Source organism: Diadema antillarum, unplaced genomic scaffold (genome assembly GCF_040938485.1).
Source record: "Diadema antillarum isolate AM-2024a unplaced genomic scaffold, OU_Dant_1.0 seq00000179_RagTag, whole genome shotgun sequence".
Classification (NCBI taxonomy): Eukaryota; Metazoa; Echinodermata; class Echinoidea; order Diadematoida; family Diadematidae; genus Diadema; species Diadema antillarum.
Genome location: NW_027271246.1, coordinates 221,715 through 244,628, shown reverse-complemented (window position 1 = coordinate 244,628; position 22,914 = coordinate 221,715). Strand labels below are relative to the sequence as shown.

General features: G+C 37.7%; 1 protein-coding gene across 1 annotated transcript in view; it reads right to left on the bottom strand.

Moving 5' to 3' along the window:
* Positions 1-729: 729 nt before the first annotated feature.
* LOC139728440 (potassium voltage-gated channel subfamily KQT member 1-like) overlaps positions 730-22,914 on the bottom strand; it is a 151,909-nt gene continuing 129,724 nt past the window's right edge. Inside the window, exons 5-14 of the mRNA XM_071639382.1 lie at positions 19,515-19,611; positions 15,944-16,084; positions 13,609-13,719; positions 7,402-7,497; positions 5,491-5,890; positions 4,639-4,783; positions 3,670-3,745; positions 3,061-3,196; positions 2,063-2,118; positions 730-1,418 (exon numbers count right to left, since the gene is read on the bottom strand). Of these exons, the coding sequence (XP_071495483.1) occupies positions 1,224-1,418; positions 2,063-2,118; positions 3,061-3,196; positions 3,670-3,745; positions 4,639-4,783; positions 5,491-5,890; positions 7,402-7,497; positions 13,609-13,719; positions 15,944-16,084; positions 19,515-19,611 (1,453 nt within the window). The 3' untranslated portion in view covers positions 730-1,223. The remainder of the gene's footprint in view (positions 1,419-2,062; positions 2,119-3,060; positions 3,197-3,669; positions 3,746-4,638; positions 4,784-5,490; positions 5,891-7,401; positions 7,498-13,608; positions 13,720-15,943; positions 16,085-19,514; positions 19,612-22,914) is intronic.

Below are 22,914 nucleotides of genomic sequence, written 5' to 3'. Positions count from 1 at the left end.
TTCTCATGCATGTACCCGTCCCCTTTTGTGTGGACGGAAGTCTCCACTCCCATGGTGTTGTCATGAGGGAAAGATCCTTGCCTAGGTGATTCAGCTTGTTTAAGAATTCAGCCACTGGGGAGGTGTGGTTATGAAAAATAAAGTGCTTAAAGATACAAGACATCCGGTGACAGCACAAAAGTAAAGAGGAGGCTTGGCCTCTGGCGAGGGGCGTGTAGAGGGCAGTAGGTGGGAAGCAGTCTGAGTTCACTGGGTACACGTTAATGGGGATATCTGCTTTTTTTCGCAAGACAAAGAACAGCATGAGAGAGTAATGCAATATAAAGTACAGGTAAGAATTTAACATGAGGCAAATAGATAAATGCAGCTAGATGCTTTCTTTTAGGCCTCTGCAGTCAGAAACTTTTCTGAACTGACTATCACCAGCCTTCAGCTTGTATTTGTTCATATTAACTGCACCGACAAACAAAACAAGTCTCTCTCCAAGAAACTCAGAGGCCATCATGAAAAGGCTGTGATACAAAGGAGTTTGAAGTTCAATATACAATTCTTTACATATCTGTGAAGTTATAATGCACTTTTTAATTACTATCAAAACAAATGATTGCTATATTTGAACTGGAGGACTAATATATGTATTTAAATATGTCAATGTTGCCATAGTAACTGGTATAACCATCGGAAGAATTCTCTTGATGAAGTTCAATCTTCATTTGTGTGTCTCTCTATCAGTCATTGTGATATGGCTTGAGTGCTCACTGCAGTGATCTTGTATCTTCCCATTTTTTTTTTTCAGGGTAAAGATTTCCTCTATGACTAATGGCCATCTAGAAAACTTTCCTTGGGCAATCAATTCATGTCTGCTCATGTGTCCACATCAATCTTGCTGCACAGTGAAAAGGCATGTCACATCTTCGATAGAAATATTAGGTTGACTCGCTCTTGCGCCTGCCTAGCAATCGATACCTTCGTCTCCAATGTGCTTGCAGCTTTCAGATGTAAGCACACGCAGCCTCGACCTCCTGGAATCTGTCACCAGATTGCTTCATCGTCTGCTTCCTACAAACTTCATCCAGGGTTTGTCTCTCTGCAAAATTGTGACTTCAGTGGCACAGATAAAGCTCCACACACTGTGACCTACTGCTATCACTTTCTGGGATGTTACTGGTTGGGCAGACATAATTGTGCCACTCTTCTGTTGTTTTTCCCCTGAAACAAGTCTTTCAAGTATCCACTGGCCTTCGATTCTCTTTTCTCAGTGATGTGCTGTCTTCATCGTCATCCTCTTCTGATGAGGCTACGGAAGAAGATGCCTTCCTCTCTTGCTTTGGGCTTATGCTGATTTGAGGTGCAGTGCGATCCACTAAGATGGTCAGAAGTCGCATGCACTTGTCTAACTTGTGGTCCATAACTTGCATCTGGACAAGAAAAAAATAACAGCACATGAAAAAACACTCTTACTTTATTCATTCATTCTTGGAACCATGAATACGTAACATATTGACATGGAATAACGTCACAAAAATATACTTTAGCATTTCCCTTTAAAGTGACCAGAGAAAATTTTGATAATGATGACTGTACATACACATATTTAACATGAAAAATAGCTACTGCATTTCCCAGAGAAACTTATCAATCTTATTCATATTGTAGTTTCTATCACTGCAATTACACATGTACGTAAAACTGAATGCACTGAAAAACAATGAGATGTGCAAAACGTACAGAGCAGTTCTGCCTGTGATAAAGGTAAATGCATAATTATTATTACTTTTTCAAAATAAAATCCGAAGAAAATGAGAAAATAAACATTTTGTAAAACAACTGGACAGAGGAATCTAACTAGGACATACCAGGAAAGAAAAGAATGACACTCTCCACCAACCTGAATACCAGTGATAATGAGTGACATACATTGCACACTATTTGAACTTAGCCAATTTCTCTTTGACACTTCTTTCATATGTTATTGCATTCTTCTCAATTCTGTTGGCAAGGAAAGAGTATTAGAAGCAAAAATTGCATGGCTCTACCCAGCTTTGATAGAAGGAAAACTTACATTTTGTTCCACTGCAGCCACTCTTGCTACTACTGTTTGCCTCTTTCTATCTCCAGCTGACGTTGGAAGTAAAGTAAGCACAAGACAAAACACATTACACGATTATTTGTGAAAGTTTACTCACTGATCACGAACAAAATGATGACAAACATACAAATCAGACAATACTTTTGAAAGGGTCCAAGCTCTACTACACTGTATGTACTTTTTAAAAGACACATTTATGCATATTTTTGACAGTCTCCCTCAAATAAATGTGTACAATTCAAGGTTACATTGGATAAATTTTGGCAATTTTGACATCAGAAGAGCTATTAAAGTGTTTCTGGATTGATCAAATCGCAAGTATCTGAATTTTGTCATGTTAGCTGAAGGGATCACAGCTACAAACAGAAAGGGACTCTGTCTATGTGTAAAATGTTGTTTCAAAAAAGATACTTCATCTCCAACCAAAATGATATTGAGAATGCTCTATTAACACATTCTATTCATGACTAGCACCAACTTTCAAAGCTGTAGCATAATTCTTTCAAAATTTATCAGAGTTGAAAGTGAAGAGTGTGTAAAAGGGTTTTTAAGATATGAAAAGGGGACTCTAAGAAATGCCTAATCACAATATTCTACAAGAAAGTGTTCTGGAAAAAACTGCTAAAACACAATGTTGAATTTATTTCATGATTCCACACTTGAGAATAATGTAGAAGAAGAATCACTCTTTAAGAAAATATGAAAAACTTAAGATTGACTAGGTTGACTCATCTCACCGATGTTGAGTCAACAGGTAAAATCAGCGAGTGTGACTTTTTGTTGTTTTTGTGATGCACAGTCACATGTGACATGACCTTGGTTTTTCCCTTTTCTACTGTCTGAATATACTATTATGCCAATATGCCACAAGGAGGGATAATCACCCTGAAGTGCTGCTTTGTGTGCTGTAAACCAGCAGCAGTGTCCTACAAATAAGTTGATGTATTTTAACTGTGAGTACTCTTACTTACCAAAGTGCATGGAGCCAGGCTTGCCCAGTGTGGTGTCTATCCTTCGCTGGAGTTCCTTGATCCTCACCATCATGTTCAGATGACCCTGAGAATATTGTTCTATCACATCCCGCACATCGTACGGCTTTCTGGCTTGCTGTAGTTTGGCAGGCAGGGGAGTTATAGGGATGTCACATCAGATGATGAAAGGTTTCACCAGCACCACAAGGAGAAAACATGATGTTACAAAAACTGACATGATAAATGAATCCTCTGCATATGATAGCATGAGAGTCATTTGCCAAGTTTATGGAGATTTTAGAATCTTATATTTGGAGTGAGGTGAATGTTGCATGGATAGTTGGTACTAGTGAGACAGGATAACTTTCTAAAAATGTTGAAATACAGAAGAACTGATTTTCAACAACAAAAAAGAGCATTTAAGAATACAGCATTGTTCCCATTAAGAAAAAAGTCTCATGTTAGAAAGATTGATGTTGGGAATAGGTTGGTAGAAATTAGGTTGAGATGGAGACTGACAACTCAAGTATGGTTGATTAATACATACAGTCAGTAACAACACATTTTACTTATCATTGATGACTGATAAAGACAAGAGGAAGCTCTTACCTGGAATTTTCTTCTTGCAACAAAATATCTAATTTTCCTTATTGCTCGAATAGCATTTTTATGGGCATCGGTGAGCCTGGGGAGGAATAAAACAAAGGGAAAAAGAAAGATGATGCAAACCTGTGACAACTCTTTGAAAGGCATAGAAGCAATTGGTCTTTATTGCCACAACACAGACACTAGATTTACGGAAACCTGTCGACAATACTGACAGGCCTTTATAAAGTTGATGTGAGCATCTGAAATAAATGTGAACTCACTGGGATATAAGCGATACAGTGACTGAAAAAGATTGCATAACCATAATTTCGTTCACAGTCATAATGGTAACGTTTGTGCAAACCCAGGATAGAGGCTGTTATTATGGTCACAAAGAAATAGCTTTGATTTTGACACATAGTGATTCATGATGTCAAGGCTCTGTGTTACTTTAAAGGCAATGGGGATATGTCACAACTTCTTCATGGATCATCCTTATCAGTAGATTGTCAAATCAACAAGGCTAATACTACGCCCATTCAGAGAAAGATTTGTAGTTATTGTATGGTTCCAATGATTGCCATTACTGTGGAAGAAGTCACTCAATAAACATGCAGCCAGCCTTTGGAATTTATAGTATTACTTGAATAGCAGCAGTAATTGCAATTTACAAAGGCTGCAGATGTCTTTGTGAGACTGGCCCCAAACTGATGCAAAAGAGATCTCATATCCACTCCTTGTATCCTATCTTCATACTGGATCATTAGCTCCCTCTACACAACTTCTTGTCACTGCTATTCTCTGAATTTCATCTCCAAGGCATTTCACAGAAATTTGATATGTATTCTCTCTCTCACTTTGATAACTAGTACTACATACAGCACTTATGTTAATGGTAAGTTGAGAAAGGTGAGTAAAGCATGAAATTCTCATAAATTTTCAAATTGCAGTACCTTTCTGAGACCACTCCTGTTCTAAGAGGTAACTTACGTTGTAATTGTTTCAGGCACGTAAGCAAGGCTGTAGGTATCACTTTCCTCATGTGGATCGAGGCAGATCATGTCACCCATCTTCATTGTTCGCTGAGAGCTATCTGATACAGAGGCTTCCACTGCTCGTTTCCTGTTCGGGTTTCCTGAATTAAAAAAGAAAGATGAAAGCCATATCATATTATATCTCTATTTCTGAGTTATCCTTTCTTCTTTCTTTGTTTTGTTTTGTTTTTTGTCGTTGTTGCTGAAGTAGAACACACAGTGCTATCATCATTTGGTAAAAGTCACTGATTTGGTGACTGAGGGAAAAGAGTGTGATAAAATTGGACAGACGGGAAAACTTCATTAATATTCAGTTTCGGGCTTAACCCATTGAGGACAAACTGATTTTGCTATAACACGCATTTCCCATAGACACCTGCCCGGGTATTCTCTGGACTTGTCTTCAACGGGTTAATGAGTCACAGTTAGAAATTTGAAACACTTGAGAGTGTCTTCAGTCAGTACTCTTACCAACCATTAAAACGATGCATAATGACTAACTGATAGTAACTCTGCACACAGTCTTTCAGATATTCAATTTAGAGTCATGGAAAAAAAAAATTTTTTTTTTTCTGTGTTGCTGTGATAGGTACGGTAGATGTTAAGTAAATAGGAGCTAATTATGGAAATGTCCAAGAGCCTGTATCTGTAGTAATGACCTGTACAGTACATATTTTCCAGATGTCTAGACTTTGCTTATTATATCGGAGAATCAATTGTTCTGTCCCTCACATGTCATTTGATGGAGACATATAGCTGTCCCAATGGTAATATTGAAGGAGGGAATTACTAAGGTTCTTAGACTCACCTGCAGTGGGTTCTTCCATGTAGCAGACCATATCACCTCCAGCACCTGCTGCTGCCACAGCCATGGACCCTGCTAAGTTGCATGCCACACCGCTAGCTATTAAGGGGGATATTCTCTCTGTACCAGTAGATGAAGCGTTTTGATTAGACGAAGGCTGCTCACACAGCTCCAGAAGTGTTGTGGGTAACAACGCTTCTTTCAGGCTGAGTTTGGAGCTCTTGCGACGTTTCAGCGCTAAGTGAGGCTTGACAGAATTCACCACGCCTGCTATCTGGTTTTGGGCTGTTGACTGCTGTGCCTGACCATCTGAATTTTCACCAACAGAGGGCGCTAGATGGATTTTCCATGTTGCTTCTGAAGTAAAACCTTCCTGATTAGCGGCATAGAGTCTCCAGGCACACTAAAGGCAAAAATTAAAGAGAGAGAGAGAAGAAAAAAAAAGAAAGAAATGGTATCCATGTGATGCTCTAGGAGTGGGAGGGACATACATATTTTATCAATATTTCCAACTATTGCTCTCAATAAACAGATTATCTGTTGGTCCCCTCCATGAAGTAAAACTCATAGGCATTGATGCGCATGGCATCATGAAAACAAAAAGAATGACAATTTTGAGTCAAATATGAAGTTTTGTAGTAATAATAATAATACTACATTTATAAAGCGCATAATAAGCACATGCTTTTCTATGCACTGTACAATTCAGATATACAACATACAAACAAATGACTAACAAATGTGTGTACTTGAAACATTTAATTAAAGCTACTTGAGAGATACTGTCAATTTACTGCAAAACTTATGTAAGTTGCTGTGACGGGACAGATCTCAGTCCAAAGCCCACTTGCTGCATCCATGGATTTAAACAGTTCCAAAGTTAAACTCGCACATCCAATTCTCACCGATCCACTCAGTCCTGTGCATCATTTGTATACTGAAGGAAGGAACTCTCTCTTTCAGTCTATAGCTCTGTATGTATGTATGTGTCTCTTCCAAATCAGCCATATGTGTGTAAGAAATGGCAAAGGGGATACGACAGGAATTCAGAGGGTATTTCCCTAAAAATACACCATTTAAATCAATAGACTTGTGGGATGCTGAGTGTACCTCCCAGGCAGCAAAATCATCAACTATAGATTCTTTGGATTGGTGGGGAGAATGTAAAACATGTTTCTTTTTTTAGATTTGTTTTTCAATAATTCAGTCAACTCTAAGAAATAAGAGCGTCACAGACAGACCGACAGCTGCTTGAGTATAGATGGCACTGCAGGAGAATCCATACATTTAATGATACAAAATGTGTCACTGTAAAAGTGGAAATTTTGGGGCATTTTCCATAATAAAAGCACATAAATATTTTTGCTTTTTACATCCACCACTATTAACCCGTTGAGGACGGACTGATTTTGCTGTAACACGCATTTCCCATAGACACCAGCCCGAGTAAACTCAAGACTTGTCCTCAACAGGTTAAATGTCTTGATTCTGCATAATTAAGAACATACATTAAATCATCTTACTTGACCGAGCATAACAAATTACTGGTGCAAAAATATCCACTTTTACAATGTAAAATTTCTTTAAGAATGTGAGGAATTTTGCATCACACCCAGTGTAGTTAACAAAAATCTTCTGAAAAAAAACCCCAACTTCTGAACCCATGATGGGTTAAGAAGTTTGTTTATTTGGGGTTTTTTTCCCGCGTGATTTCTGGTATCCTATCATCTAGTTGCAAATGAAACCTACTAACATGGTTCTTGTATTGCACACATCTAACTAAGAGCTAAGTATATATGTATCCTAACTGTTTTAATTACTCCAGCACTTTTCAACCTTCATAGCCATGTGCTGATGATTATTCCAAGGTAAGCAATTCTTGCCTGATGTCGGCTTTCCTGACATACCACTAACCTGGATGAGGGTGGCAGCTGCAGGAATCTGACGACTGAAGTGCTTCTGCCGCTGCTTGTGCTGAACTTTCAAGGCAAACCCTGAGCCAAGTATCCCCTGCAGTAAGGAATGAATACTGCTATCTCAATCACATTATCACAGGATACATGAATTACCTTACACAACAAAAGTGCAGCCCCCAATGTTTCCCCTAATTAGCTGTGTCTTCCTTGTAACAGACTGCGGAACCAATAACATCAATCAGGGACCATAGAAGGTCTTTAATTTCATTTATGGGAAGGATTGGCTGGGATGGGATAGAGCAGATCATTTTACATGGATGGGGTCTGGAACCTGTGGGTTTAAGTGATCTTTAAATCAAATTTGACTTCCTAGAAAGACAGTTTTTGCTGAAATGGTATGTCAACAAAATAGAGTTAGCCATACACATATCACAGCACCAGTTCAGCAATGATGCAGTGCAATTTGCAATCCATTGCATTGTCAACTATCCCAGGGAATAATATTCCAACTCAAATTTGATTAGCAATTTCAGCTGATGAACAATATTTCACATGGTATCCTGTACATTTCTATGGAAGAAAACTGCTACAAAAAAGATAGTTTGTGTAGCAGTGATGTAAAAGTGCATAGCAAATTGCGATGCGATACCAGGAAAATTATTCCCTGTATCCGAATCCTCTTTTCACTGACATTACTCTGCAAGACTGGTTAGTTTATTTAATACCTAAAATCACTTCCAGTTTAGACTTGTAGTATCAATAAATAGAGGGTGTTTTTAGATATTCATTGCAGAGCTTTCTAAAGCTTTCCAACTTTGTAAATTTCTTGAGATTTTAGCTAAAATGTGTGGGAATGTGATGAAATACTCTGGTCCCCTGGATCAACAGCTGCTCAAGCTCAATCAGTTTCTCCATCCAAATACATGTAATAATAGGTGAGAGCAACATACAACTCCACGCTTACCATCAACAGGGTAAGCGCCACTTCACTCTCAGAACACTAGCTACTTCAAGAAAATATTGCTTCCACCAGAATGTGGCATTATTTTGGGACTCCCTTCTGACTCCCTTCTCCTTTTTTCATGACCAGTTTGCATTAAACTAACCCTGATCTATAGCTTTCATTGAAAACAATGAATATTTGGACAAACATGCCAAGAAAAAGTGAACTGGCTGGGGAGTCGTGACTGTCTTTGATAAGAAGACACTCACTCTGCTAAACATGTGCTTGCACATTAACTAATGTGTTACAGCCACATCAATCAAAATAAAGAGACATATGAAATAAGTCATTTTCCCCAGTTTCTTCTACCTAAAATACTACTGTCTATACAGATACACACCTCCTCCTCCTCTCCCCTCAGTTTGCTGTATGATGTAATGTTACATAATATCCTTGCTAACCTTTTAGGAATGGCAATCTCCTACACAAAGAATAATTAACCCTCCAGACCTAAATGTCTGCTAATCAGGCCGCATAATGACCAGGTCTAACATAAAGGAAGAAAGGGAACAGAACATGTTGGTAACAAAGCTAAATCACCTAAAGATTCAAACTTACAGATTTAACATGGTCAGAGATCAGTATTCATGCACATAATACCAAGTCATCATTTTTTCCCCTTCAATGTTATGTCAAGTTGTTGCAAAGTATATGTATTTTTTTTCTGTTGTTTATAAATTTGAATGCAATTAATGGAAAAAAGAAAAGAAAATCATGTCACATGCACAGGAGGGTTTTTTTTTTTTTTTTTGGAAATTTTATGCAACAATATGAATCAAAGAAGACAAATATTTCCAAGAGTATGGTGGCATTCACACAGCAAATGAAGAAAGTATAAGCACAAATGTGATAGTTTGGAAAACAGCCTTTGCCTCATCGTTTCTTTCATTCTCCTTCATTTTTTTAAATATTATCATACTGTATATCTTTATTATATTACTAATTCTAGGTTCCTATTGATGAATAATAGCAGGGCAAATTCCATCTGCTCCTTCCAACTTGGCCTCCATAATTACAGTACTTCTTTTTTTCCCAATTTTTTTTGGACAACATAATGAAAAACAGTGAATCAAAATCACTCACATCTTCTGACTTACAAATCTAACCTAGAAGTAACTTCAGGCATCATTCTCTAAACATATCTGCTTTGATTATCATTATCATCATAGTTTCTGCAATTTGATATCAGACATGCTTTTCATCAAAAGGCAGCCTCTTAGCCTTGATGCCAGTCACTTGAACGCAATTATCCCATCAGTCTCAGTGCCCTCACAGTTATCAGCATTAGATATGAAGACTTTTATTGTACATGCATCACTCACATATTATGGTACTTTGATTAGATTTCATTAATCCCTGGATTCTTCTTTAAAAGTCACTATGTTTAAAAGAATGTAAGGTGAGAAGTTTCAGAATAAAACATTGGGAAGTTCAAAAGAGGCTCTAGCATAGTGTTTTCTCACCCATTATGAAAAAAAGACATCTTTAGTCACTGCTCGTCTGTTATCTGTATGGAATGCGTTAACAGCTGACAAAGAGCAAATGTAGTGATTGCTGGAAAAAAATCTGACAGGTTGGAAGTTTACAGAGAGCAGTTCAAATTAATGCTTTTCTCCAAGTCCACATAATGTAAATGACAACATACAAATTTGGCTGTGAGTACAGAGGAGTGATTTTTAGACACTATATTTGTACGCTTCATGAAAAGTAAGAATTGAATTATTCTTGATGAGAACACAACATTATCCATAGCTGGCAGCACTGTCTCCTATCATGAGTCTGAAATGAAAATCAATTGTGGACTTCACAAATTGAATTTAATTGAATAAAGAGTGCCCCAACAATGCTCCAGGAAGACATGAGGGTCTTTGTATATTGACACTACACAGCAGTTTCCAAGCAATATCTAGGCAAACATTTGTCCCTTTCCCCGCTCCGTTCATGGCTCTGTACATATCCAAGCCGTTGTGATTACACAATGCTAACACTGCTGCACACCACTCCTTCCTGCACACCTATCTATGGGGAGGGTGGATTTATGACATCACAACTGCAGTATGACGTCAATGCATCGGATGATATCATCTGATTAGATGCCACAGCCTGCAATCAATCAGCGTAGACAGCCAGGATGGCAAACCTCATCAAATGCAATTTTGTATGCGAACGCCATTTACTGTTTAACCTGGACGACCTATTACTACTTAGCATGATTCAGCTTTTAATATCTAATCCCTTGTATTCCCTGCAGTCATGGCCTAACTTGTTCTCATTTAATATGGAGAAAAAGTGTGACACTGCAACTTTCCACAAGCAATCTGAAATGGAGAATGTCACATTTTATAACATTTCCTTGTGAGGGTCTGTAAAATTTCAATCATTTAAAAATTGATAAGCCTCATCATTGGCACCATGCTATCATCATTTATGTCATATGAAAAAAACATGTTCACATATCTTAACCCATTGAAGACGAGTCCTGAGTATACTTGGGCAGTCGTCTATGGGAAATACGTGTTATAGCAAAAATCAGCCCGTTCTCAACAGGTTAATATTCTACTGGTTACAAATATGTCAATGCATATAAAATATCAAAAATAATTGACATGTTTCTGTAGGCCAGTACAATGTTAGTTAAAGCTCTCAGTGCTTCTGAGAGTGAAGTTTGATACTGTTTTGACAGAGGACTTTAGACTCTCCTCATAATGTCTGCTCTATTACCACCCATCCTGGCTGTCCCTGTCCTGTATTAATAACTCACAGATTATAAAGTCATATTCAATAAGCTTCAAGTGAGTCATTTTCAAGCATTATTTCCATTCCACACCTTTCCTGGTAGGCATTATTAATACAGTGACCTCCACTTAACAGGGATGGGCCAGTAGACAGTACAGTTGGCCCCACCTATCTGAGATGGGTCAGGACGTTGAAGGTCACTCCCTCTTCATGAGTCAGCTAATAAGATACACCTTGTCCCCTCCCCCTCTTCATTTTACTGTGATATAGCTTGTAGGCAAATAATGCATCATTTACTGTGATACAATGAATGGACTGGAAAATAGTAGACACATGTTTGACGGTATCTACACAGAGATTCACACCCTATGAACATTCCTTCCCTAAACTGGATGTGTTTTTTAGTATAAAATGTAGTTCTATACAATCTAACTATCATTTTCTGTTCTCATACACAAATCATGTTTGTCAGCTCAATCCACAAAATATGTGAACAATAATATCTTGAAGGTTATATGCATGCATGATAAATGAGGTTCACAATACATATCATTTTTCTTTGTATCTGATGATGTCAACATTGTTAAACACCCATGCTAGATATGTTGTTGGGGTTACTTTGTAGAAACAAGTGATGAGATCTGTCCTCACACTATCCTGCCTCAGAGTACTGATATGGACCAGTCAAAAAAAAACACAACAACAAAACTTCTGCAGTGATGAATACAGAGTTTAACAGTTGGTAGAGATCAAAAGAGAAACATATAAATTGACATATATATATATAGAGAGAGATTCCTAGGTCTTCCCATGTTGTCTTAAGAAGAATTCCAAACAGCTACTAGTACATTATTGTACGTTCAACACTCAAACAAACAAACAGATTGCGTGAATGAGATGCACAGGAAATAGCAAAAAACAACAACAAAAAAACAAATGAACAAACAAAAACAAAACCAAAAACAAAATTACCCATGATTCTAATTAGATAAAGACATTCATTAATGTGGGGTCTTTTACATACACGTACGTACGTAATGTACATTTGTGGGCAGGGCATTTTAGCATGGGGATTGTGTGCTATGAATCTGCCATGTATGGTAACATCATTTAAGTATTGCTGTCGAATTTTGCTCCCTTTAGCAGGCCTACAAATCCTAATTTAGCCATCCCCCACACATACTCTGAAATGGCAATTCTATGAAGATTTTAATGGACAACCTTTTCAGCAGACTACTTATATCATGAAACAGCTTGATCAAAGTAGCGCTTGGCTCATAAGTAACAGACACCTCTAGAGCTTTAACATGCCTAAGAGGGTCTCTACTATCCAACACCACAATCAGCGAAGCAAGTACCACATTTTTAGGGGAGATATTGTACTCCAGGGCCTTATCTTCATACGCCACACTTTGTCTATTAATATCTAGGAAGAGACGGCTGCATTTGAAGTGGAGTTTGTATCTGAAGTTCCCCTAAATATCCTGTGCCTCTAATAGCGAGTGCTAGTCACGGAGGGTGATAAGCAGTGCTGTGATTCATGTGGCAAGGGGGAGAGATGATATGATACGCTCTCCAGCTGGTGTGCTCATTTTGGAAGCAGACAGGCATTTTTCCCCCTAATCTTGAGTTTGCTCATGGGAATTACAGGGAAAAAGGTGCATGCTAATTTCATTTACCCAGCCTTTTGTCGGCTCTGTCTACTTATTGTATGTAGTTTATGTCTCCACTTTAGCATTATGTCAGGAGGGGGAGAGGCAGGCAGGAAGAGAGCAACTCAGTGCATAGGACGAATATCATCAATGCAGCTGGGTATAATGACTTCACCCCGTGTCATACTTCCTTGGCATACTAATGGCAAGATGTGTACATAAGTAATAACAACGATTATTATTTTTTTGTTTACTCAGGGAAGTGTAAACAGTCATCTCATTATGTATGCAAGGGAACCGTGTTGTCATTATACCCCAGCATTGCCATGAACTCAGGAGTACACCTAAATCCACAGGGACAAGGAGGGTAAAAAATATTTTCTCCACAACCTGAAAAACACAAAAAGCAGTGAAGAAACACTGCTCCATGTAAACAGGAAAGACAGTATTTATTCACATGTCAGCTGGTGGCTACTGGAAGACAGAATTAACTTCATATTGACATGTCTCCATAGATTTTTGTTCCTTCCATTTACACACAGAATTTTCTTCTTAATAGGAACAATGAATTTCTGTAGCATTTTCGCCCACATGAAATACAAAACCACCCTGTTATTTGATCTGCCATAAAGGTGGCAGTGGTGGGTGGGGAGGGGATATCTATGTGTTGTAAACCTCTTCATAAGTATAGTATATGCAAATGCTTCTCATTTTTCTACGCTTCAAAGGGTCAATAGTTTAATCAAATCATGTTAGGGGCAAAAATGACATCTGATTTGACGCAGCTGAAATTGGATATTTTGTGCTTACTTACCGCTGGTAAGGCGAAGAAAGATATTGCAAATATGGAGAAACAGGAAGCTATCATTTTGCCAACCCAGGTGTTTGGGACTTTGTCTCCGTAGCCTATCGTTGTGACAGTCACCTGAAACACAGTGATAAAAACAGAAAAGTGAACAATGAAACACAGTGATAAAAACAGAAAAGTGAACAATGAAACACAGTGATAAAAACAGAAAAGTGAACAATGAAACACAGTGATAAAAACAGAAAAGTGAACAATGAAACACAGTTATAAAAACAGAAAAGTGAACAATGAAACATCTACGTGGACTCATTAGACTGCCTTCATGAAATCAATGAAATCATCTTTACAAGATGACACAAACTTCCTTTAAGAACAATTATCATGAAAAGATCATGGATGTCTCTCTGTGATGGAGCTCTGACTCCCTGAAAGTTAAAATACTACAAACAGCAGAGAGGAAAACTGGTTTGATGTGATAACAAACCTGTGACATTTTCAGCATTCATTTGAGTGATCGTAAAGAGTCAGTGAGGTAAGATAAAAAAAGAAGCTCTGCTTGTACAGCAGAATGTCAAACCGTTACATGATAGAAAACCAACACTGAAAAAATTATCTCAGAATATGACAGGGAAGGGGAAAATATTATTTGGCAGGTTTGTTTTTCTAAAAAAGGGATGGAAAATATGAAGACAAAGCTATGGCATAGAAGAAGACGTGGTGACAGGTTGCAAACATGGAACATGTGGTAAATGCATGTACATGCCTGGATGAGAGAGAGAGAAAGCAAGCATGACACACTGTGTACATGTCATCTATCAGATTTGCCATTGTTTGGTCAGATGCTTGTCTTACAAAGCAGTTGACACAAGAATGTGCCTCTTTTTCTTCTCTTCCTTTTTTTTTCCCTGTCAGCTAGAAGAACATTCCATTCCGCTTGTGTGTTTTTTGCAATAAGAAAAAAAAGTTAAAAAGTAAAAGAAAAAGTCATAGCAGGCGGGCACTACATAAGCAATGAGAGAGAGAGAGAGAGAGAGAGAGAGAGAGAGAGAGGTGGGGCAGGCAGATAAGCTCCTTCTATTTGCCGTATTTAATCATGTTATTTCTTAAATTAGTCACCTTAAAATGTTTGATCTCACAGCACTTACATGAGCAGTTCATCAATAAAGTCATATTTTTAGTTTGCTTGCTGGGGGAGGGGGTGGTATTAATTGAAATAATGCTGTTTTATTTGCAGTTAGAAGCTGAGAAAAGTTTTGCATATACTGTAATAGGAGGAAAGTTTGTGTGCATTTTAATTTCGCAAATTTCGTGACAGCCAAGATTTGTGTAATTAAATTGCACGCGAAAGTTCTTGTACACTATATGCATTGAATGGTAGAAGTAACTCACAAATATTTCATGATGCAAAAAAGGCAGTCGGCTCCAATTCGCAAAAAATTCATGCTGCGAAAATATCATGTTTTACAGTAAGGTACAGACATTTGTAATGTTAATGTCAAGTGAATTCTGTTCTCTCTAAAGCCAAACTGTTGGAAAACATCTAATCATCAGTGCTCAGTTGCTTGTATGGTAAGTTTCATTGGTATGTGTTGCTATTCTTTGAGTTATGATGAAGTAACTAGACTTTTCACAAATGAAATAGAACATAGCATGTAAAAGTTAAAAACATCCACATTTTGTACATTCAGCTGCTAAAATATGAGCTTGGAGAGAATGTTCTTCTGTGTTTACACCATGCTATACCATTGTGCTTGATTTTGCAGCCTTATAAATTGGAGGTTAATACCTTGTGATTAAAATGGAACCTAGATAATGACATCCTTGAATACATCAAAACAAGGAACCCTTATCAAATTATTCATGATTTCAGCATTAGATTCAGCATTCCTTAAAACTTGCACTTATGAAGTAAACTTTAGGACTCCTTAAAAAGGCCTGAAAGGTTAAAAAATAGATCAAAATTTCTTTGAGACTCACATTTATTGACTGAAATTTGACACTATTAAAAAATTGTAATGTACACACCAAAATAGCTCCAATACTCTGTCATACTCAGACTCAGCTATGGCCTGAAATTTGCTACTCTGTAAAAATGCTTCAAATGTTCAAATAACACTTCTAATATTCCAGAAAACTCACTGGTACTGTTTAAAAATACTCACTCTGTATGTTAGATTCAGTCGCTCACAGCATGAAATAATACAGCCTAATACTCTGCTAAACTGCTGTGAAGTTTACGAGTATTTTTGAGTTTAACAGCATAACACATTACCACTGGATTTCACAAGCAGTTTTATAGTACAACAGGGTCACAGTTCTACAAGATTCATTGATAACTTACCACTCCCCACCACAGGGCGTCTGCATATGTCTCAAACTGGTGGATCCCCTTGGCATCTTCATGATCTTTCTCAGCCAGATATACAAAGTAAGATGTGAAGATGAGACCAAGAAAACCTATGTACAGTGTTGTTATCAGCTCCTGGAATGAAAGAAAAAAAAGACAGGAAAAACAAACAAAAGCAGGGTACGATGACTGAGTTTTATATAACAAAAATGGTTGATACTTATTATCTGTATCATGAAAGTTTCACAAGAAGGCTCTCCTTATAGCTTTACTTCAACATACCAACCCAAATGATAGCCTTTATGACTGCCATATAACATATGCACCCTGATGTACAATATCATTTATATATGGCAACTTTGTTAACCTTTGGAATTTTAAACCTCAATATGCATACACTTTCCTGGTATATTCTGGACTTTGTGGTGCACTATATCAATGTGGTGCCTAAGCTGCACACCTGTTTTTCTTGTGAGCCAATTAATATGGTCACTAAAAGGGCTACAATTTCCTATGTTCTCCCTTCTATATAGACCAGGTAGATTTGTGAGTACTATTCAGGGTATACTGCTTTGTTGGATGCAATAATCATTGCTCTCTAATGATTAAGCAAGGAGCCTGATGCCAAAATCTTCATACTCCCAAATCCGTCTCGACAGATTTTTTTTTTTCACAAGGAAACTTCCACCAAATATATAAAACAGGCAGTTTAAAAAAATGTATTGGATGACTTTATCTGATGGTGCAATCAGAGGAAATAATAATATGGAATAGAAGGGAGAATGAGAGGAAGTAAAGTGACTGTGAAGAGGACTGATAGTGAAGTCAAGTTGCTGATGAGCAGCATGTAGAGTTCATTGAGAATCAAGATGCAGGCACTGCCATGCCCCTAGCTGCCATCTGGATATGGGTTGCGGAGACGAGTTCCAAATTCTTCAGAGGCGCTGTTTAAGGGAAACTAATTGTGATCTTTTCTATTTGCTGATTGAATTGCTCTATTTCCTGACTGATCTTCAATTTGACTGTCTGGAAAGTGTTATTACTTCCCTGCACATGTCATACAAAATGTAGTCACCTGCTCTATGAGAGGTAGGGAAGGGAAGAAGTGTGTTCATTATACAAAGACATGCACAGAAAATGTATTGTGTATGTGCATATGTGTGTGTGTGTGTGTGTGTGTGTGTGTGTGTGTGTGTGTGTGTTTGTGTGTTAGTGTGTTTGCATGCCTGAAGGCACAAAGACAGTTCAGCAATTTAGCAAATTTTGACATAGTCCTGAATACTATCGAACAGAAAATAAATCTTCAGTGCATTTATAAGCTCTAGGAAAATTTTTGAACATTTTGTAAGTCAAAGATATGCAACACACTTACAGTTTACGATAAAGAATAATCATAACAACTTAAATTTTGCAGATAAGAAACTGATGGAATTATTTGTTGGACCAAGGAGTTCAACACTGATTTCAAAATGCAGAGAATTTCAGTTTATATCATGACACTGAGTTGTGTATACCAAGGAATAGCTTATGAAATCTAGTTTTGCAGTAGATGATTTCTGTTCTTTTTGTCAGCAGGATCCAGGGACACATTTGCATTTATTTTTGCATTGTGATAGGATTAAATAGGTACGGAAACTCACTTGTGATAGAATATTTTGATACAGCTGAAATGAAAAATATGAATTAGTAATTTCTTTTCTGGAATCCAGGGTAATTCTGATATATCTAAGTGTGCTAATAGTTTATGGATTTTGTTGCAATTTACCATTTATAAACCTAGGCTAGAAAATAATTTGCCAACCAGAGAAAAGATAGTAAGAATAATTTTTGAATTTATAGAGGATGAATGAAAAAAAAAGTAAACAACTTTAGCATCTAAAGCAGGTAGGCTACATTTATTACGAAAATGGGAAAATATTGACCTAGACTGATGATTGATACATTTGCACATACCATATTCTGTTTTCAGTTTTTCCTTGTTTCTTAACACAATCCATACTCGATTTGTATTCTGTGTGTTTATGACTTTGCTAACTGTTCATTCAAATATTCAAGTCAGGAATATGGACAAGAGGGAGTGAGGCTGAGATAATGTAGCAAGAAAAGGTGGAGCTTCATTGGTGTTTTTTAGTGTATGAGAGGATAGCGGTGTATGTGTGTGTGTGAATAGATCTCTAGTGGATAGTGGTGTATGTGTGTGTGTGAATAGATCTCTAGTGGATAGCGGTGTATGTGTCTGTGTGAATAGATCTCTAGTGGATAGTGGTGTATGTGTGCGTGTGTGAATAGATCTCTAGTGGATAGCGGTGTATGTGTGTGTGTGAATAGATCTCTAGTGGATAGTGGTGAATGTGTGCGTGTGTGAATAGATCTCTAGTGGATAGTGGTGTGTGTGTGTGTGTGAATAGATCTCTAGTGGATAGCGGTGTATGTGTGTGTGTGAATAGATCTCTAGTGGATAGTGGTGAATGTGTGCGTGTGTGAATAGATCTCTAGTGGATAGTGGTGTGTGTGTGTGTGAATAGATCTCTCGTGGATAGTGGTGTATGTGTGCGTGAGAATAGATCTCTGGGTATGCTATGACATTGGATTAGTGGGGGGATGCAGGGGGACGCATCGAGTAAATGGAAATAAGGGAGTGGAGATTTAATTATGTTATCGAGATTGTTTAAAGTATGAGATTTATGGTATATAGGTAAGGGGATGATTTTGCAATATTGGTGATATTTCATCAATGATATATAGGCAGATGTTTATAATATGTGGCAACATGTGTGGAACTAGCGGGAGAAGGTAATGGTTAGAATTTGGGCATAGGTGAGCAGGGAGCATTTTATCAGTGTGCTTTTTCACAAAATGGATTCCGTACGGTTTGATGTGTCCACTTTGATTGATTATACGGTATATCCTGATCACGACAATTTAGTATCAAAAGTATGTGAGATATTCTCAGTTATTTCTTTTTAACATAATTAGTTGATTTGTGCATTATAAAGATTAATGGTTCTATTTGTCAACACACTCCAAGTGATTGTGTAATTTCCATATGCATCATATGGAATCAGTAATTAAAGTGTATGTGTGTGTGAGGAGGGAATGAAAGAGGAGAGAGAGGATGAGAGAGAGAGAGAGAGAGAGAGAGAGAGAGAGAAAAGGGAGAGACAGGAAGAGAGAGGGAGAGATGAAGATACTATCAGACAGAAAAGGATGGAAATACTGAACACTGTAAAATTACATGTTACTGCTCCACTTTATGTGAGCACTGCTTCAGAAATGTGTACAGGGCAATGTAGCTGTAAAAAAAACCAATGAAACAAACAAATGTAAAAAAACTAATGGTGAATGCATGTTAGAATTTCACCCTGGCTATGACTTAATAGGAACTGTGAGTAGAAAATCTCCTATATAGTATTCTTCCAAACATTAACAATCAAAACCTTGGGCAATCAAAACTTTTAGTCAATCAAAATCCTTTTGACTCACCAAAATATATGCCAAACATATCTTGGAGAAGACATGCAAATAGGGATGGGAAAGAATATGGGGAGAGAGAAATGTAACCCACCTGCCGATGAATGAAAACGACTGATCCCAGCAATCGCCATGTCCCTCCCTGTCGGTCTATGTGTAGCATCCGTAGAATTTGCAGGAAGCGAACTCCTCTGTAGGGTTAGACAGAGAAGAGACACTGTAATCTAGCAACCTGAACAAGGGACTGATTTGGTCACAAAGTTGGCATATGACCAGCCTACAGGTCATATCACTCACTCAAAAAACCACTCAAAGATTCCATTCAAATTTACATACAGGAGTAAAGGTTGTACTTGAACAGTCCAGGAAAAATCCAAGAATACATACCATCTTTTACACTCACTTCATCCTTCTTCTGTTAAAAAAAGGCTTTTATACAGTTGCTCTGGATTGTTAGTTGTTTTGGTGTGTGTGTGTTTTCTTAATCAATACCTAACTAGATGAGCTCCAGGTAATATCAATCTTAGCTCCAGGTAATATCAATCTTACCTCCATCTGAGAAAAGCCTACACCAATGTGCTTGTTTCTTTGGTCAGTCAGTCAAGTTATAAAACATTTTACAATGGTCACTTACATTCAACAACTGGCTGGGCAGTAACAAATCAACTGCCATGTCAAACTGATTGTCAATCAGTTGCAATCAACTGCCATGGTTAGCACTTGCTTTAAAATCTTTGAGAATGCAAATTTTTGTTCGAAAGGTTCCTAAGTTTAGGGAAATCTTATATGAAATACGTTTAATTTACTATCTCTATTACAGTAAGGGTATCTCAGTACCTGAAACACTGCAATGTATTTTTTACTGCAGTTCTGGTAGTGTTTCACCCAGAGGAGGGGGGGGGGGGGGGGGGGGGACACGTTGAAACAAAGAAGGGCAAAACACACAAACAACAAATATTTCTTTTGAGAGAGGTTCAAGAGTGCATCTTCAAATTCTTCCAAGCATGGAACATGTTAACACAGACCTACACATATCATTATAGCATGCTGTTAAGAGTGCCATATGTCACGGTGTGATAAGAGGTCCCTTTATACTGTTAACACACTAAAGCTTAAAGGCTTGTTTGTTTTTCCTGAGGTATCTGTTTCAAGTAGTACACATAGTGAGGCAGTCACTGCAAGCTAGGCCACGGGGTCAGGCCAAGACTCCAAAGCATTCCATTGAGTTCTTGATTTCATAATATTACTACTGACTGAGATGCAAAAGAGTGTTTACTCCACTGTGTGAGTCCATACTCACACAGTGTGTTAGGCAAAGTGACCTTCTGCCATTCTAGTTCTTCACTGATGGGGTATCAATCTTACAATGTTAGGATGAACATTTCACTTGTGCTAGAAGATTTCTTACACCAACTTTGCAAGCTCATTGATCAAGGACTGTACAAGAGCCATCTACAGATTTTTGATGATCGACATATCACAAGCAGCACTAGCAAGATTGATTATCTCAATTTTGATTAAAACTTATGCAGACAGGATATGCTTACTGATGATAATATATCAGTATGTGTGCTCTTTGTCCAGGGCATCTGGTACTGCAGATATTCCTATTAAACAACAAATCAGCTAAATCCTAAATTCTACATTTGGCCTCTTGCTATACGCAGACGATGTCCATGGAACACGACCTTTGACACGAAGGATTCACATTTATTCCTTTTGGATACATCCCTATTTATTTCTTTACTTTTCCTAGCAGGTCACGTTCCCACTGGACTTTCTAAGCTGAAATTATGACTGAAACACTGTCATGTCAGTTAAATTTCTGTGACCTTTTCCTTGGAATTTTAGATTCTAAGCTATGACTGATATGTCATTTCAGCTGTGTTCAGTCCCCCTTAATTCTGTGGAATTTTACCACCACCTAATTCAGAGTACATCTACATCATGTAGATTATTTGTGTCAAGAGTCCAGTATATCTACCCTACAGGTGTTTTTTTTTTTTTTTAATCAACATAATAGGATCTGTCAAAGGTCAGAAGGACAGAAAGAGAGACAGATAATCTGAAGAATGTAATGCTTCCAGTCCTCCTTCAGGTACAGGCACAGAAACAAAATCCCAAAAGGGAATTATCATTTAGTGGTGTTTATATATCTATGCACCACTTGAGTCAAACCTGAGCTGTGGTACAACAATCACTGTCCATTCATGAAGACCTTAGTGATGCTAGGTAGAGATGCTATTTGAATGATATTTGATTTGGGGCCTCCCAGGTGACTGAACCCTCCCACTCCATGCTTTCCCCTCTCCCCCAACAGTCTTATCACTGTCTGACACTCCACAACCCACTCACATTTATCACCATCAACATGGAGCCGGAGGGGAAAAGTCATAAAAGTCTGATTTTCTCCTTGGGATGAAACAGGCCAATGGATGTCTTTGTTTCACAGACTGGGAACATGACATGTCTCCTGCTCTACTCCCAACACAAAGCATACATTTTAGATGACCCTCCTACACACATGGAATATTTAGAACATTCTCTCCCTCTCTTTTCCTTTCCTCATACAACCAAAGTTCCTTTCAAGTTAAAATAATCTCTTGTCTTGATAGATCACCAAAACTTGACGACATTAACTTTTCCATTATTTATCAATGTAAAGGACACCAGAGGCTATCATCCATACATTAGTTAGTATAAACGATATCTTTCATATCTATACTTGTCATTAATAATTTGATATTAAAGTGTTGGTGTTCTAAACAGAAGACATTCTAGTCCTTACACATATGTTTAAATGTTTATAAAATAAGTGCAAAAATGCCTAAAGGATACCATTAAACAAATGGGTATCAGGAACTAAAATGTACTGACTTCCAAATCCAATTTACAAGAAATTCTTGGACTTATAGTTAATCAGCAATCCTCCACTCTACACACCTCCTATCTGGCCATTCATCATGTTCTGTATGGCTTCATGATGTCCTTGCATACAAAATTTGTCAATCAATCTGATGCCATCCATTTAGGATGGGAAAAAAAATGCTCTCTAAAAATCACCTCATATATCTTCTAGGTCCTGTCATTTGGCAGCTAATATCCAATATTCACAGCTCACAATGCAGTCAGTCCTTCATATCGCACATCAATAAGCAGTTCTCTACATTTTAACCCCGTAAACCAGCATGTCATCTCATTACAACCATTCCTTCCCAACTGGCAAAGTGATCCTTCTGATCTTTTTCTCAAATCTCACTCTTGCCCTGTAGCTGTTGAAAAGTTCTTTGATAGCTCTCACAGGAGCACATCATTCAAATCATTTATAAACTGTAGTTAGTAATTGTACTACTGGGATACCTATATGTATCAAATATTAAGTGTGTGTGTTTTCCCTACAGTACTATGGAAAATGCAGGAGACAGAACATCAAACGCTCACTAACCCTTCCTACGCCAGGAAGTTTTGCCAGTGTGTGTAATCCTATGGGGTTT